The following is a 16,575-nucleotide window of genomic DNA, read 5'->3' on the forward strand; positions in this document are numbered from 1 at the left end:
CCAAACAGGCAATACTTGTCCTCAAGTCTGCCTGTAATATCACTTATACATTACTTTGAAAAGAGATGACATGAGAGCCAAGCCTTGAGGTATCCTGCTGACCATCTTACCCATACTGGCATGGACTTAGTTGACTACCAGTCTCTGAGTTCTGTTGCTTAGCCAGCTCCTCACCTGCATAACTGCTTTTTGTGATACACCCATACCCCCGGATTCTATGTATGGTGCCCAAATTTGCATGTGCTCCCAAAATGTGCATGCAACTTAATTGAATAACGAACTCAGAACTAGCAATAATTGGGGGTCAACAACTAATTATTGAAGTTAATTGGCACCCATTAGAATCTGCACGCACATCTGGCTGCATGCTGTTCTATAAGGCAGCTCACCTAACTCCCCCAGTGCATACCTCAAAATGGGGCGTAGCCATAGGAGAAGCATTGGCATGTCATGAGCGTTCCAAAAGTTGCACGTGTAGTTATAGAAAACTGGTTCAGCATGCCCAAGTTGGGATTTCAGCAGGCGTAAGTATGGCACTTAAAGATTGGGAACACAAGAAAAGCAAACACTGGGCCTTCAGGATTGAGAAAAATGTTATCCCTTATTCTGACAATGACCCGACACGGACCGTGCTTCGGCGTGCAAACGCCTGCATCAGGGGTCAGAATAGTCCTATAGGTCTGCTCAAGGACTAATAAGATAAAATAGAATAAACACTCAGGATATGTATCCCAATGTCCGTAAGCAGTCTGTATACGCTGTGAAAAACGCCATCAGTAATAAAACTGTATATGCTTAAAGATTGGGCACAGATATTGGTACTAAGCACAATTCTGTAAAAGGTTTTTACCCTTCACAGAATCATGCCTAGTATCACTTAGGAGTGGAGGAGTGGCCTAGTGGTTAGGGTGGTGGACTTTGGTCCTGGGGAACTGAGTTCAATTCCCACTTCAGGCACAGGCAGCTCCTTGTGACTCTGGGCAAATCACTTAACCCTCCATTGCCCCATGTAAGACACATTGAGCCTGCCTTGAGTGGGAAAGCGCAGGGTACAAATGTAACAACAAAAACAATCTGTTCCAGAATCCATTTTCAAGCTCATTTTATAGAATCTGGCCCATAATAACTAGGGGTGTGCATTTGTTTGAAACTACTTGGGAAATGTCAACAACACTTCCCACGTCACCTGATGTCACTGGCAAACAAAAATGATCAGAAAAAACACAAAATTTCAATTTGTTTTGTGTGCCATCAATTATGCACATCTTTTCAATAGTACACATATGTGAACCAGCACTTAAAGTGCTTCTTCCCCATATATGGGTCTGTGTTCACCTCACATGACCCTGTATTTCATCTTAGTTACACTGGGGATGCTTCAAGATGGCCGACTAGGTTGGACGCCCCAAGAACTAGCTCCCGAGGGTGCAGCCCAGACTAGTTCGATCCCATGGCCCGAGACCAGTGGCACAGATACAATTGCTGGATGGAATCTGGGGAGTCTCCTTACCAATGCTGGAAACCCGAGATCATCAGCCTGGCTGCCCAAGCAAAGTCCAGAATCGCCAACCCGACTATCTGAGCAAGCCGGCCCTCCACATGGACAAACAGGACAATGCCACACCCAGAGCCATACCAAACCCCTGAGGGCCATGATCATAGGAACCTCCGGACCAGCACTGGGAGCCCAACTGCCCAGACAGGGCCTGGACTTACAAGCCCGATTGACTGACCGAGCGAGCTGCCTCCCCATGAGGAGGAACAGATCAGTGCAGATCCAGGATGAGCCCGAATCGAAACACCTTGAAGGACCGACTTGCTCCCCCGAACACACACACCTGAAGCAGAGTCAGCGGTGCACCCAGCAGTGAAATGGCAGAGTCATTCTGGCCCCAGGCAGAGCTGTACCGGAGTGACACCCACAGGAGTGCAGCAGGGAGCCCAATGACTCACCAACACAAGCAAGGTGAAGCACATGACAGAGAGAGTCAACCACCTCTGCTGGACCCAAACAGCGGATGAGAAAACACACTGCTACCAGGGACCCACAAGCCGACCACAAGAGAAGGTGAGCCGAGGGCCAAACACTGCACAGGATTCTACACAAGCAACACTTTGGATTCTATACAAACCCTGCTAAATTCACTACTCTACTCTCCCTCCTGATGTGCCTTCTCTACTCAGATCAGCATGCATGCAGATAAAAATAAAATAAAATAATAATAATAATAATTTAAAAAAAAGGAAAGAAAAAATGTTCCTAAAAAGAACAGATTTTAACACTCTTATGAAAAGATAGGTAATTTTCCATACATCATACCTTTCTTTTCTTATCCTTCTACTACTTTTCAAGATGTGTTTGTATAGACCTATTGAGCTAATCTCAAACAGAGGCCGTTATGGATCTCTTCCTAAATCAATCACACAAATATTACAAAAAACCATCTGGTGTCACGCAAGCTTTGAGTAAAGTGACTGTTCACATAGATGAAACTTCAGGTCTAAAAGTAGGCCTACTAAATGTTAGATCCACCCGTAATAAGTCTATACTGATACACAACCTAATTATACAACATAACTTTGATGTGTTCTGTGTTACCGAATCATGGCTCTTAAAATCAGACTTAGTAGTAGTTAAGACAGTGCTGCCCTAAAGAATATAAATGGGAATGGCCATGCAGACCGTACACAAGAGGAGAAGGAGTAGTAATATTTTCTAAGAAAGCACTGCCACTTAAACTGCTGGATGCAGAATCATTGGGATTTGCTGAATTCCTACTGATAAAATGCACATCTATAGCCTTTTGCCTATTCTATTGTCCACCAGGGAAAATAACCATGGACTGTTCACCATTCTTAGAATTTCTATTGACTTTACCAATTGATCTCCAGAAAATATGCATATTAGGTGACTTTAGTGTGCCAGGTGAACTGTCAACCGACGAATTAACGCCACAACAAAGATCATGGAAACTAAAATTAGAGCAATTTCAATTTAGACAAATCATGAAAGACTCTACACACTCAGCAGGTCACATATTAGATCTAGTATACTTATCACCTGCCTTATCTCAATCCCTAATGATATTCCCTATCATTCAAGAAATTGCATGGTCTGATCATGCTTTAGTAATGTTCGAATTCTCAATGAAAGATTTAAAGAGTAAAAAAGACAAAGAAGTCAAAATGTTACAAACAAGGTCCAACTTCAAGCAGGCAGACCTAAAAGTCTGTCTAGCAGATAAATTCTCAGTCGCAGACAAGAGTGAAAATGATATGGTAGACTACTGGACAAAATCAGTAACAGATGCCTTAGATCAAGTAGCAACAAAAAAAAAACAATAAAAGTTAAGAACTCAGGACAGACTTGTTGATTGTTCACACCAACTCTAAAACAAGTGAGAAAATATCTAAGAGCTGCAGAGAGAATATGGAAAAAAACAAAAACCAACGATAACCTAAAGATATATAAGATTAAATTGATCAAATATAAGCAATTATGGGAAGAAGAAAGGAATACGTACTTCAAAGATAAGATTAAACCTTCCCTAAACAAACCCAGAGAATTATTTCATACAGTAAGCTACTTAATTGAGGGAAGGAAAGATGATTTGGCACAAAATGTTGATTCTCAGGATTATGCAATCTGGCTACATCAGAAACTTAATACCAAAATGGCAAACTCACAATCTGATAATCTAGTTATGCCCAAATCAAACAAAGAAGTTGCAGGTAATACTTGGAATTCGTTTGATGAGGTAGATGACAACATGATAGAGAAACTAGTGAAGAGCCTATCACCCACCAGAGCTCAGATGGATCCCTGCTCTTTGATAATATTCTGAGCAGTGCCGAAGATAATTGTTCCTTTTTTGAGAAATCTCTGCAGGAAAGTATATTAGTGGACTCACTTAAAGAGGCGACGATTAAACCATTACAGAAAAAATCATCACTCGATGTAAGCATAATGAATAATTACAGACCAATTTCAGTCATTCCATTCTTAGCAAAAATTATTGAGAAATCTGTGTTACACCAGCTAATGGAGTTCATAGAAAAAAAACATTTGTTAAACGATTTTCAATATGGTTTTCGACTAAACCATAGTGTGGAATTTCTGCTGCTATCAATGCTGGATGAATTGAGGATTGGAATGGACCAGAACCATAGGTGGCCCAACTGTTTGGGAAGGCTAAAGGGGGTGGGGTTAGGGGTGGGGCCAGGGGTGGGGCTTGTCTGACAACACACAGAAAATAAAAATAAGTACAGCATCCCAAATGTGAAAAATTACAAGCACCACCCTAATTAGTGAGATTGAAGGTTTGCAAGTGAAAGTTTTCTTGCAGTGTATTCTACTACTACTACTACTACTTAACATTTCTAGAGCGCTACTAGGGTTACGCAGCGCTGTACAAATTAACAATAAGGACGGTCCCTGCTCGGAAGAGCTTACAATCTAAAGGACGAAATGTCAAGTTGGGGTAGATAAGTTTTCTGAGAAGAGGTGTAGTGATTAGGTGCCGAAGGCGACATTGAAGAGGTGGGCTTTGAGCATTGATTTGAAGATGGGTAGGGAGGGGGCACGGCGTATGGGCTCAGGGAGTTTGTTCCAGGCATGGGGTGAGGCGAGACAGAAGAGACGGAGCCTGGAGTTGGAGGTGGTGGAGAAGGGTATATAAATTTGTCATGATTGAGAAGATACTGAGTCCCAAGGAAGGGCTGCTGGTTATTGACAAATAATGCTTCTATGTGCATGTAAAAATGGATTTATATATATATCATAAATGAGATATCATATTTTAAACTCAATTATTTCAAGCACTTACCAACACTAAATCACATACACATCTATGAAACAATTCAACATCATATCCTCCAAAATATTCTAAAACCATGTCTGATGTTATGACAAACAAACTAAAATTAAATTAAAGTGTTGATGTCACCTCAGTAAGGCTAACACACAATCCTTCAACCGCAAAACACTATACACAAACAGCCTTTTAAAGGGTGGATAGTGTTCACAATAAGCTCTTTTATTAATGACCAGACAGAGATAAGAGTTTCAATTTTGGCACAGTATAAGTCATCACAAGAACAAAATGGACTGCCTTAGGGGCTTATAGCCCATTTAGTTATGTTTAAACAAAAAAGATCCGATTTCTACCTTTTTTCTTGCAGAATTCATGACACTACAGTACAGCACTTGCCCCCGAGGAAGCTTTGGTGGCCCCGTCGGGCTCGGTTACTAAAAATAAGTGCTGCTTAGTCATGGTGTTTTTAAATTCTTGCATGATAGTTACTAAGGGCTTCTTTTACGAAGCCACAATAGCGATTCCCGCGTGGCAAATCAGATGAAGCCCGTAGGAATTGAATGGGCTTCCTCTCATTTGTCGCACTGAATCAGCAGCGCAGCTTTGTAAAAGAAGCCCTAAAAGCATTAATAGTTTGGAATACAGAGGAGGTTTTTAAGACCAATGATTGAGAGCATGCTGCACATAAGCCCACAGCTCCACTGCTAACAGGTTTGTAGTTTTACCAGTTAAAGGTCTCGGAGGTCTTTTCTCCTCCAAAAAGAAAGAATAAGAAGAAAAGAAGAAAAAAGAAAGGGGAAATCCTTTGTGCACATTCATAATTCAACTGGCAACACTTGTGCAATTTTGGGTTTTTGTATTACATAAATGTTCATGCCTGCTTTATAGTATTACCCCCTAATGGCAGAATATTGCTACTATACAGATACTCCTGGATTCTATATATGGCACCCAAATTGGGGCACTTCCGAGATGCGTCTGCAACTTAATTGGTTAACAATCATCAATGATTGGGTGCGAACAACCAATTACTGGCAAAGAACCAGACTGCCATATGGACTTAAGACCAAAGTGCTTTATTCTCAATTCAGTTCCACTCTCAAAATTGAAATGCAGTTCACAAACAGGGTTCAGGCCGGGTTCCAAACTCCAGCCAACATTCAGTTCCTTAACAGTTCAGGCCCGCTTCCTTTGCCCCGAGAGCTAGCTTTGTCACAAACTGGCACCAATTAGGATTTGTGCATGCACCTAGCTGTGAGCTGTTCCATAACACTAGGGGACTAGGGACTACATCCCATAATGCACATCTCAAAAGAGGGCGTGGCCATGGGAGGGACATGTCGAAGGTTCTAAAAAGTTGCGCAAGTTGTTACTGGATAATGGCTCAGCACACTGAACTTAGGCGCTAGCATTTACATCAGGTTTCAGCAGGCACCCGAAGTTAGGGCACAGGAATTGGCACTAAGCGCGATTCTATACTGAGCCGATCTCTTCTGGCGCCCATTTCTGAGTGCCATTTATAGAATCCAGCCCATAATGTGTGGTTGCAGCCCTCATTCCACCCTCCCTCTGCCCTTCCACGTGCACAGGGGCAATTCTATAACTGGGCACCCATAATTATGTGTCAGTGTAGCATATAAATGTACAGAATACTAGCACTTTATGAGGGTAAGTGTACACATATTTACTTATTTATTTATTTATTGGGATTTATTAACTGCCTTTATGAAGAGATTCACCCAAGGCAGTGTAGTTTAACATAACGTATCTAAATCTGCACTACCCAAGCTGCAAAGGACTTAAATACAAAACAACTTACGCATCTAGTTTTTCCCTACATAAGCGCACAACTGTGGAATGCATTACCAAAAGCCTTGAAAACGATGTACGACCACCTAAACTTCTGGAAATCACTAAAAACCAACCTGTTTAAAAAGGCATACATTTAGATCAACCTTAGAGATGGCCGACCTCGGTTTTTGCCAATAATGGAAACCAAGGCCAGCCATCTCAAAAACGACCAAATCCAAGCCATTTGGTCGTGGGAGAAGCCAGCATTCCTAGTGCACTGATCCCCCCTCATATGCCAGGACACCAACCAGGCACCCTAGGGGGCACTGCAATAGACTTCACAAATTGCTCCCAGGTGCAGAGCTCCCTTACCTTGGGTACTGAGCCCCCCAACCCCCCCCCAAAACCCACTCCCCATAACTGTAGAACAGTACCATAGCCCTTAAAGGGTAAAGGGGGGCACCTACATATGGGTACAGTGGGTTTCTGGTGGGTTTTGGAGGGTTCCCATTTACCACCACAAGTGTAACAGGTAGGGGGGGATGGGCCTGGGTCCGCCTGCCTGAAGTGCACTGCAGTACCCACTAAAAATTGCTCCACGGACCTGCATAGTGCTGTGATGGAGTTGGGTATGACATCTGAGGCTGGCATACAGGCTGGCAAAAAATGTTTTTACATTTTCTTTTGGGTGGGAGGGGAGTAAGGGGAGGTGATCCCCGATTCCCTCCGATGGTCATCTGGTCAGTTCGGGCACCTTTTCAAGGCTTGGTCGGGAACAAAAAGGGGCCAAGTAAAGTTGGCCAAATGCTCGTCAGGGCCGCCCTTCTTTTTTCCATTATCGGCCGAGGATGGCCATCTCTTAACCATGCCCCGTCCCACCTTTGGTACACTGCCGACACACCCCCTTGAATGGAAAGCAGTTGAGGATGAGCAAAATCGGCTTTCGATTATACCGATTTGGCCACCCTTAAGAGAAGGGCGCCCATCTCCCGATTTGTGTCGGAAGATGGCTGTCCTTCTCCTTCAAAAATAAGCTGGATAGTGTGTAAATGCAAGGGGTGTTGACATGGGAGGGGCACAGCGTTTTTTCGGCATTCTGGGAGATAAGTGACTGTCTGATTGATTGTATGTAAGTTTTCAGCTAAAATCTGCTCTATACACACTTTCAACATTTGATTTGTTGTTACTAATGGTCTCTGCTAGGGAGTAGACATGGAGGGGCATAATCGACCAGAAACGCCTATCTCCATGGGCGTTAATCTCCGAGAACGGGTCCGTGAAGGGGCGGAGTGAACCGTATTTTTTAAAAAAAATAGACGCCCATGCTTTATTCGCCAAGGTGTGAGCTGGGCGTTTTTGCTTTTCACCGATAATGGAAAATGAAATCGCCCAGCTCAAAAACGAATAAATGCAAGGCATTTGTTCGTGGGAGGGGCCAGGATTCATAGTGCACTGGTCCCCCTCACATGCCAGGACACCAACCGGGCACCCTAGGGGGCACTTTTACAAAAACAAAAAAAAAGGTAAAAGAGCTCCCAGGTGCATAGCACCCTTCCCTTGGGTGTTGAGCCCCCCAAATCCCCCTCAAAACCCACTGCCCACAAGTCTACACCAGTACTATAGCCCTAAGCGGTGAAGGGGGGCACCTACATGTGGGTACAGGGGGTTTGGGGGGGTTGGACGACTAGTAGCATTAAGCAGCACAATTGTAACAGGTAGGGGGGGGATGGGCCTGGGTCCACCTGCCTGACGTCCACTGCACCCCCTAACAACTGTTCCAGGGACCTGCATACTGCTGCTTGGGAGGAGGGTATGACATTTGAGGGTGAAAGTAAAAAGTTGTGAAACATCATTTGTTGTGGTGGGAGGGGGTTAGTGACCACTGGGGGAGTCAGGGGAGGTCATCCCCGACTCCCTCTGGGGGTCATCTGGTCATTTAGGGCACTTTTTGGGGCCTTATTCGTCAAAAAACAGGGTCCAGGAAAAGTGCCCTAAATTCTAGCTACAAACGCATCCATTATCGGCGAAGGGCGCCCATCTCTGTTCGGGTGATAACCACGCCCCAGTTCCGCCTTCACCACGCCTCCGACACTCCCCCGTCAACTTTGTCCGCATCCGCGACGGAGTGCAGTTGAAAGCGTCCAAAGTTCGGCTTTCGATTATGCCGCTTTATTTGTTTTTGTGAGAAGAACGCCCATCTCCCGATTTAGGTCGGAACTTGGGCGTTATTCTCGTTCGATTATAAGCTGGATAGTGGGACATATATCTTTTTCACGTGGCATTTGTAGTTCTATCGGCACAGCGTTTTTATTCATACTGAACTTATGAGTGACACAATCGATTAGTGATGCCATTCAGGAGTATTGTGAATTTCTTTTTCACTTACACACATTTATAATTATGATATTCTGATTTTGGTCCCAGCGTTTTAGATAAGTGGCGATTTGATTGAGTGAATGCAGATTTTTAGCCAATTTTGCTATCTATTTTGCCATATTTCTGGCGTTTTAGGCAAGCTGGGAGATAAGTGGAGACTTTGCTATATACACTCCTATCATAAGAATTATCGCTATTCCTGCATGACTACATACTTATGAGTGATACTATTTCATGCAGGCTATTGATCATTGGTTTCAACATCTCTGAGAGAGCCGTTTTTTCAAGATATCAACTGTATATGTGAGTCCTTTTTCTTTTATCTTTCTTCTTCTTTTTTCCATCTTTCATTATTATTTTTCTTCTTTTCTTTTCCATCCTTCATTATTCATTTAATTATTTTGATACCCCATAATCAATTTTTTATTCCATGAGCTTATGATCATTCTATTTTTAACATAATTGTTTTTCATTTTTTAGTATATCACAGTTGCTTTTATCATTTTACTCCTCCTTTGGTAGTGGAGAAACATTGAAGAGGTGGGTGTCTTATGCATTTCATTCAGTTTTTGTTTGTATTTACAAGCATAACATAATCATGATAATACTATTTAGAACATTGATTTTTTAATGTGATATTTTACTGTATATATATGTATATTTTGATTTATGTGACATATTATCATATATATATATATATATATATATATGTATGTTTTGATTTATCTGTTCTTTTATATACATGTAAATTCTGTGGGATTTAGATTGAATTTTTTAATTCTAATTTCAATTTTAACTTTATATTTGATTATTTATTATATATTATTTTGTTTTGTAGCCCCTGAAGCAGCCCAGTAGGGCGAAACACGGCCTGTGTCGGGCTATTGTATGCATATTCTAATTTATTATTAAAATCATTTTTATCCATCAACGATCTGCTTTGTATATTTTCCAAGTCTGTAGACATGCCAGGCTATGATACCTTCTGTAATGGAATCCAAGCACCCAGGTGGTGCATCACGACACCTAAAAGGAGCCACCTACTTATCGAATTGTCCCCTACATGTATAGTATCAAGGCAGTCAGATTTTCAGCCCATTACTATCTGTATAGAAGCTGAAAGTACACAGATAGGCAAGTAACCTTATTATGCACTACATATATTGGTTTTCTATTAGAAGCCACTGCTTGTTCTGGTTGAGTGGTATTTACATGTACCCTGTAATTCTGTAAAAGTCACCAAAAATTGTGCATGCAAATTTGTGTGTGCAGTTTAATTGAATAACAAGCTAATTAACACCTGTAATTGGCTTTTTTAACAAGCAATTATTGGCACTAATTAGATTTAATTGGAATTTACATGCATAAATTTAGGTGCAGGTTACACACCTAGGGGTCCTTTTACTAAGGTGTGCTGAAAATGGCCTGCAGTAGTATTTTGGGCGCACGCAGAATCATTTTTTAGTGAACCTGTAAAAAAATGCCTTTTTTAAAATTTTATGGACGTGCGGCAAAATGAAAATTGCTGCACGTCTATTTTGGGTCTGAGACCTTACCACCAGCCATTGACCTAGTGGTAAAGTCTCATGCAGTAACCGAGCAGTAATGACCTACGTGTGTCAAAAGCCACTTGGAATTGGCGCACGTTGGGCACGCATAGGCGCTTACGTGGCTTAGTAAATGGGCCCCCTAAATTTTATGCACGAGTGAAAAAAAGGGTGTGTGGAAATGGGAGGGTCATAGGTGGAATAGGGGCATTTAAATGCGTTGTTATAGAATAAGGGGAGATACATTACATACCCAATTTATGTACATACATTTGTACTACGTTTCAGTTGGTACAATTGGCCATGCCTAAAGTTAGGCTTTGTTCTATAAACTGCACCCAATTTTAAGCACAGCTTATGGAATAGCACTTTTTTTGGGGTGATTTTTTTCAGTGCTATATATAGAATTCACCTGATAGTATTAATCTCCACTGTTTAAAATTATTCAAGGCAGCGCTATGCTCAGGAGGCCTAAAGCCATTCCACGGTATAGCAGTATTGTTGTGCTTTATACACATTTTTGTTTTCGGAATGCCAATGGCTAAGACTTAAGGGGTCATTTTTCAAATGTATTTCAACAGTCATTAAACCAAAATGTTATTTATACCATTATCTGAAAAAACAAATATACAAAAGTGTTAGATTTATAAGGAAGGTATCAGACATGTGGTGAATCCCACCAGAGGTAAGCCAGAAATGTCCAGATTTTTTCTGTCATTCCACTTTTAAAAAGATATGAAGCAACACAGGACACGTGGTTGACTTTTCCTATGTCATTTCAAAAGACTGCACATCCCTACAAAACAGCAGTGCCTATTTGCAGCAAAAAAAATACTTTCCATATTAAAGTTCTCAAAATCCTTCCCAAATTTATAAAAAGAACATGAACTAGGAAAAATCAAAGTGACAAGTCTCAGCTGGGCCCTGTGTGTTAAACTGTGTTAAATTTAACAATTCACAAGGCTTTTAAAACCAGCTACACGTACAAGTTACCACTTTATGCATATATTTTTGAGTGCATATTTAATCTGCAAACCTGGGGCTTTCAGTATTTCTTCAACCTCTGTAGTTTGAAATGTTCCTTTGCTCAGAGAGTCTGGGGAAATCCAGACTTTTTTGTGCGGTCAAACATCTCAGGTGAAGCTAAATCAGTCAAATTGACTGCTAAGGCCAATGGGTACAGCCAAGAAGTGCAGAGTCACATTTAAATTGACAATTATACCTTACAGAAAAAATCTCAATACTTACTTCACTCCAGTCTATCGGAGCTTCAGGATTACTGCTGATCTTCCTGAAAAACGCTTTAATCTCCTGAGTATTCATATCTTCTCCAAAGAAGGAAACTACTTCATTATGGAACTGGTCATAATCAATCGAAGCTATATAGAAGATAACAGTGATTTTAAAAAATAATAGATCAGGGTATTCTTTTAATCATACACTCTTGATCTTTAATCAAATAAATTTGTTAACAGTTAAGGGAATGGGATTTGATATACCGTATTTCTGTAGTTTTTGCAACTACTTTCAAAGCACTTTACATAGCATATACAGGTACTTATTTGTACCTGGGGCAATGGAGGGTTAAGTGACTTGCCCAGAGTCATGAGGAGCTGCAGTGGGAATCGAACCCAGTTCCCCAGGACCAAAACCACTGCACTAACCACTAGGAGCCCTTTTGCCAAACTGCAGTAAAAAGTAGCCTTAGCACATCCTTACCTGAGTTATTGCCGTGCGATAAGGCCATTTTTACCACTGGGGTAAAATGGCCAATTTTTCTATTTTCCCTATTAATGACCATGCACTAATTTTCCCATTAGCACATGGCAATTAGCACCTGAGCCCTATCGACAACCATTAGGTAGTTGGTAAGGGTAAACGCACTAATCAGTTAACCACAAATTCTATATATGGCGCCTTAAGTTCTGTATACTAAATTTGGCTGAATGGCCAAATTGCGCATGCAACCTAACTGATTAACAAGCCAATCAAAACCAATAATTGGCACTCAGCAACCAATTAGCGGCACTAATTGGGCTTAATTAGATTTTATGCACACAACTGTCTAGGCGTATTCTATAATATGGTGCACGTAAATTCTAATGCATGCAGTGGCCATGGGAGTGGAATGGACAGGTTGTGGGCATTTCAAAAAACTATACGCACTATTATAGAATACACCCGATCTGCGCCTAACTTAGGCATGGGTATTTAGGCCTGGTTTTAGGTAGCCTAAATGGGTGCACCTAAATTTTAGTTGCAAGAATGGCACGTGAACTTATTCTATAAACTGCAGGTAACTTTAGGCATCGCTTATAGAATCACACTAACCACATGGTTTTATGGTGCCAATTTTGAAGGCGCCATAAAGAGAATTCCATTAGCGCACAGCAATGTAGCCTTTTATTTATTTATTAGGAATTATTTACTGCCTTTTTGAAGAAATTCACTCAAGGCCGTGTACAGTAAGAACAAATCAAACATGAGCAATAGACAATTACAGCAGTAAAAATATTCAAACAACAATACAAAGTATGGCATAGTATATTTTTATTTATTTTATTTTTGTTACATTTGTACCCCGTGCTTTCCCACTCATGGCAGGCTCAATGCGGCTTACATGGGGCAATGGAGGGTTAAGTGACTTGCCCAGGGTCACAAGGAGCTGCCTGTGCCTGAAGTGGGAATCGAACTCAGTTCCTCAGTTCCCCGTATACTACTCATAATATCAATATGTAATAGAACATTTTAATTGACCTATAGGGGCCTTTTTACTAAGCTGCATAAGGCTCCTCTACATGTGCCCAACGTGCGCCAAAATGGAGTTACCATCCGGCTCCCGCGTGTCTCTTGTGGTAATTTCATTTTTGGCGCATGACCGAAAAATAACGTGCATATCAGAGTGGCATTTGGTGCACATAGGTCATTACCACCCGGTTACCGTGTGAGACTTTACCAGTAGGTCAATGGCTGGCAGTAAGGTCGCAGACCCAAAATGGACGCGCGGCAATTTCGATTTTGCCGCATGTCCATTTTTGGCAAAAATTTTAAAAAGGCCTTTTTTACAAGTGCGCTGAAAAATGCATCGCCGCACACCAGAAACCCGTGCCTACACTACTGCAAGCCATTTTTCAGCGCACCTTTGTTAAAGGACCCCATAGATAGGTAAGAGAGTAAGAGGAGTTAGAGAATAAGGTGACTAAAGAAAGGTGCATGTGGGGTCACAGAGTTATGCTATCCAATTAGTGCAGAACACACCCACTCTCCGCTCCCAGTCCTGCTCCCAGCTTGGGTAGCGTGCACACATGCAAAAATTACTGTGGAATGTCTGAGCACGCCCTGCAGTAAAGGCATTTTTTTGCTGCAGTAAGCATGCATCAGTGCTTACAGCAGCTTAGTGAAAGGACCTCAAACTTTTTAACATATGTATTTAGGACTAGATTCTTTATATCATGCTTAAATAAAATCGGCAACCAAATGAAATACGCTTAAGCGTATTCTATAAAGTACAACTTAATTTAGGCGTACTTTATAGAATAAGCCTAAATTACAGCACGGTTTAAGGAATACGCCGAGTGCCCATCTGTGTGATTAAATTTAGTTGCGGGCAGTTATACCAAGTAAAACTGGGTGTAAATCCCGATGCCTAAATTAGGCACGGACCAGGTGTATTGTATAACGCGCATAGATTTTGGAAATGTCCATGACCCACCCATTCCATGCCCATGGCTATGCCCCCTTTTCAACTATGTGACTTAGAATTTACGTGCATCACATTATAGAATACGCTGAGACAGTTGTGCACATAAATTCTAATTCATGCCAATTAGTGTCAATAAATGCTTGTTACTTGGCCATTATCAGCACTGATTGGCTTGTTAACTAATTAAGTTGCATGTACAGTACAGAATACGACTGTATTTATGCACGCAACTTAAGTCACGCTATATAGAATCCAGGGGTTAGTGCTTAAAATGACTTGGACCAGGTATAATCAAAAGCTCATTCCAAGTTATACAATTCAGTGCATTTCTAATGCTGAACACCTAGTTGATAAGGGTTTCCTAATTTAACAGTTCAGTAGTGCCATTTCCACAGGATTCAAAAGGAGAATCAAAGCATGAAAAGTAGAACATTCATTATATATCTCAAAATCTAAAGATGTACAAATACAGAAGAAAGAGAATTATAAGGTTGTGCATTTTAGACAACTGTCAGGGCATACAAATTAACCATAGTGCTCATTTGACAACAGTAAATCAGGGCGTGTGAGAGGGTATTAGAGACCCCGGACCATGCACCTCTCAGTGATTGTTCATGTCCCCAGCCCCCACTAAGATTTTCATAATTAAGCTCAACAATCACAATTATCCCAAGAACACCCATCCCAGAACAGTTCTGTAAAAGTGCATCACACTTTTAAATATTAAACTTTATTTTATATGTACATATGGAATGAGGGCAATTTCCAAAAACCATTTACCCAAGTAAATGACTATTTATTCAGGTAAATGGGTTATATGAAAATTAGAAAATCTATTAAATATCAGCTGAAAATAACCAACTCTATCTCTGCGGTTTAAACACCCCTCAATCAAAAAATAATAAAGTGGAGGAAAAAAGACCTCAGTTAAATATTGCTCAATAGTACTCAAACTGTCAGTCAGGCAGAAGACAAGGGCACAACTGGCCATTTTGGATTAGATCAGTACATGGCGCTGAAAAAATGATGTAGAAAAAAATCCGATATAAACACAGAGAAGCATATTTTCAAAGCTCTTAGACTTAGAAAATTACATAGAGGGGCATTTTTGATATGACTAAGTCCGACTTTGGACATTTTGCAAAAAATGTCCAAAATCTGAATAGGAAAGAAGGACATTTTCAAAAAAGAAAAATGTCTGTCTTTAGTTTTCGAAAATACTGTTTTGAACAAGGTTTTGTTTTTGGACGTTTTGTTTTTTGGTCCATTTTCAAACAAAGAACGTCCAAGTGCGGAACACATAAAATCAAGCCATTGGGATGTAGGAGGAGCCAGCATTTTTAGTAGACTGGTCCCTCAGACATCCCAGGACAGCAATAGGGCACCCTAGGGGGCACTGCAGTGAACATCAAATAAATGCTCCCAGGTACACATCTCACCATTGCTCCCTAATCTTGTCTATTGAGTTCCCCAAAACCCTCTACTCCCAACTGTATACCACTACCATAGCCCTTAAGGGTGAAGGGGGCAACTATATGTGGGTACAGTGGGTTTCTGGTGAGTTTTGGAGGGCTCACAGTTTCCTCCACAAGTGTAACAGGTAGGGAGAGCTATGGGCCTGGGTCCACCTGTCTGCTGTGCACTGCACCACCACTAGACTATTCCAGAGACCTGCATGCTATTCTAATGGACCTGAGTATAACATCTGAGGTTGGCATAGAGGCTGGCAAGTAATGTTTTTAATCACATTTTTGGGGGGTGGGAGAGAGTTAGTGACCACTGGGGGAGTAAGGGGAAGTCACCCCTGATTCTCTTCAGTGGTCATTTAGAGCACCTTTTTGTGCCTTATTTGTTATAAAAACAGGTCTAGCTCAAAATGTTTTAGTGTTAGTCTTGGATGGTTTTGTTTTATTCCTTTACGGCTGAAAAATGTCTGTTAGGAACACCCAAATCCCATCATTAACATGCCCCTGACATGCCCCCTTGTGATTTGAATGCACTTCTGATGGACGTCACAGAAAAACATCTAAAAATTGTGAAAATACCAATTTGGACGTTTTTGTGAGAAAAACGTCCAAATGCAGATTTATGCCACTTTTTGGATGTTTTTCTCTTTTGAAAATGAGCCCAATAGTAATCTATGGAACTTTTTAAGTCTAAGTGCTTTGAAAATGAGCCTTATAAAAACACAAATCTTCGCACACTCGAAAGAACACTGGAAACAGCGAAGATGACTCAAAAATAAGTCTCCAAATAAAGTGCAAATAAAGAGTTTCATTTACCCAATACGAATCTAAAAGAATCTGTAGTATTTGAGTCTTTGAGCAGTCTGTGGTGATCAAGT

The 16,575-nt window shown here is 41.1% G+C and overlaps 1 protein-coding gene across 1 annotated transcript in view; it reads right to left on the reverse strand.

The window, feature by feature from the left end:
• Nucleotides 1–16,575, reverse strand: part of WDR64 (WD repeat domain 64) — a 205,136-nt gene that overhangs the window by 182,210 nt on the left and 6,351 nt on the right. Inside the window, 1 exon segment of the mRNA XM_030194685.1 lies at nucleotides 11,777–11,907. Coding sequence (XP_030050545.1) covers nucleotides 11,777–11,907 — 131 coding nt within the window.

The sequence above is a fragment of the Microcaecilia unicolor genome, chromosome 3, assembly GCF_901765095.1.
Source record: "Microcaecilia unicolor chromosome 3, aMicUni1.1, whole genome shotgun sequence".
Classification (NCBI taxonomy): Eukaryota; Metazoa; Chordata; class Amphibia; order Gymnophiona; family Siphonopidae; genus Microcaecilia; species Microcaecilia unicolor.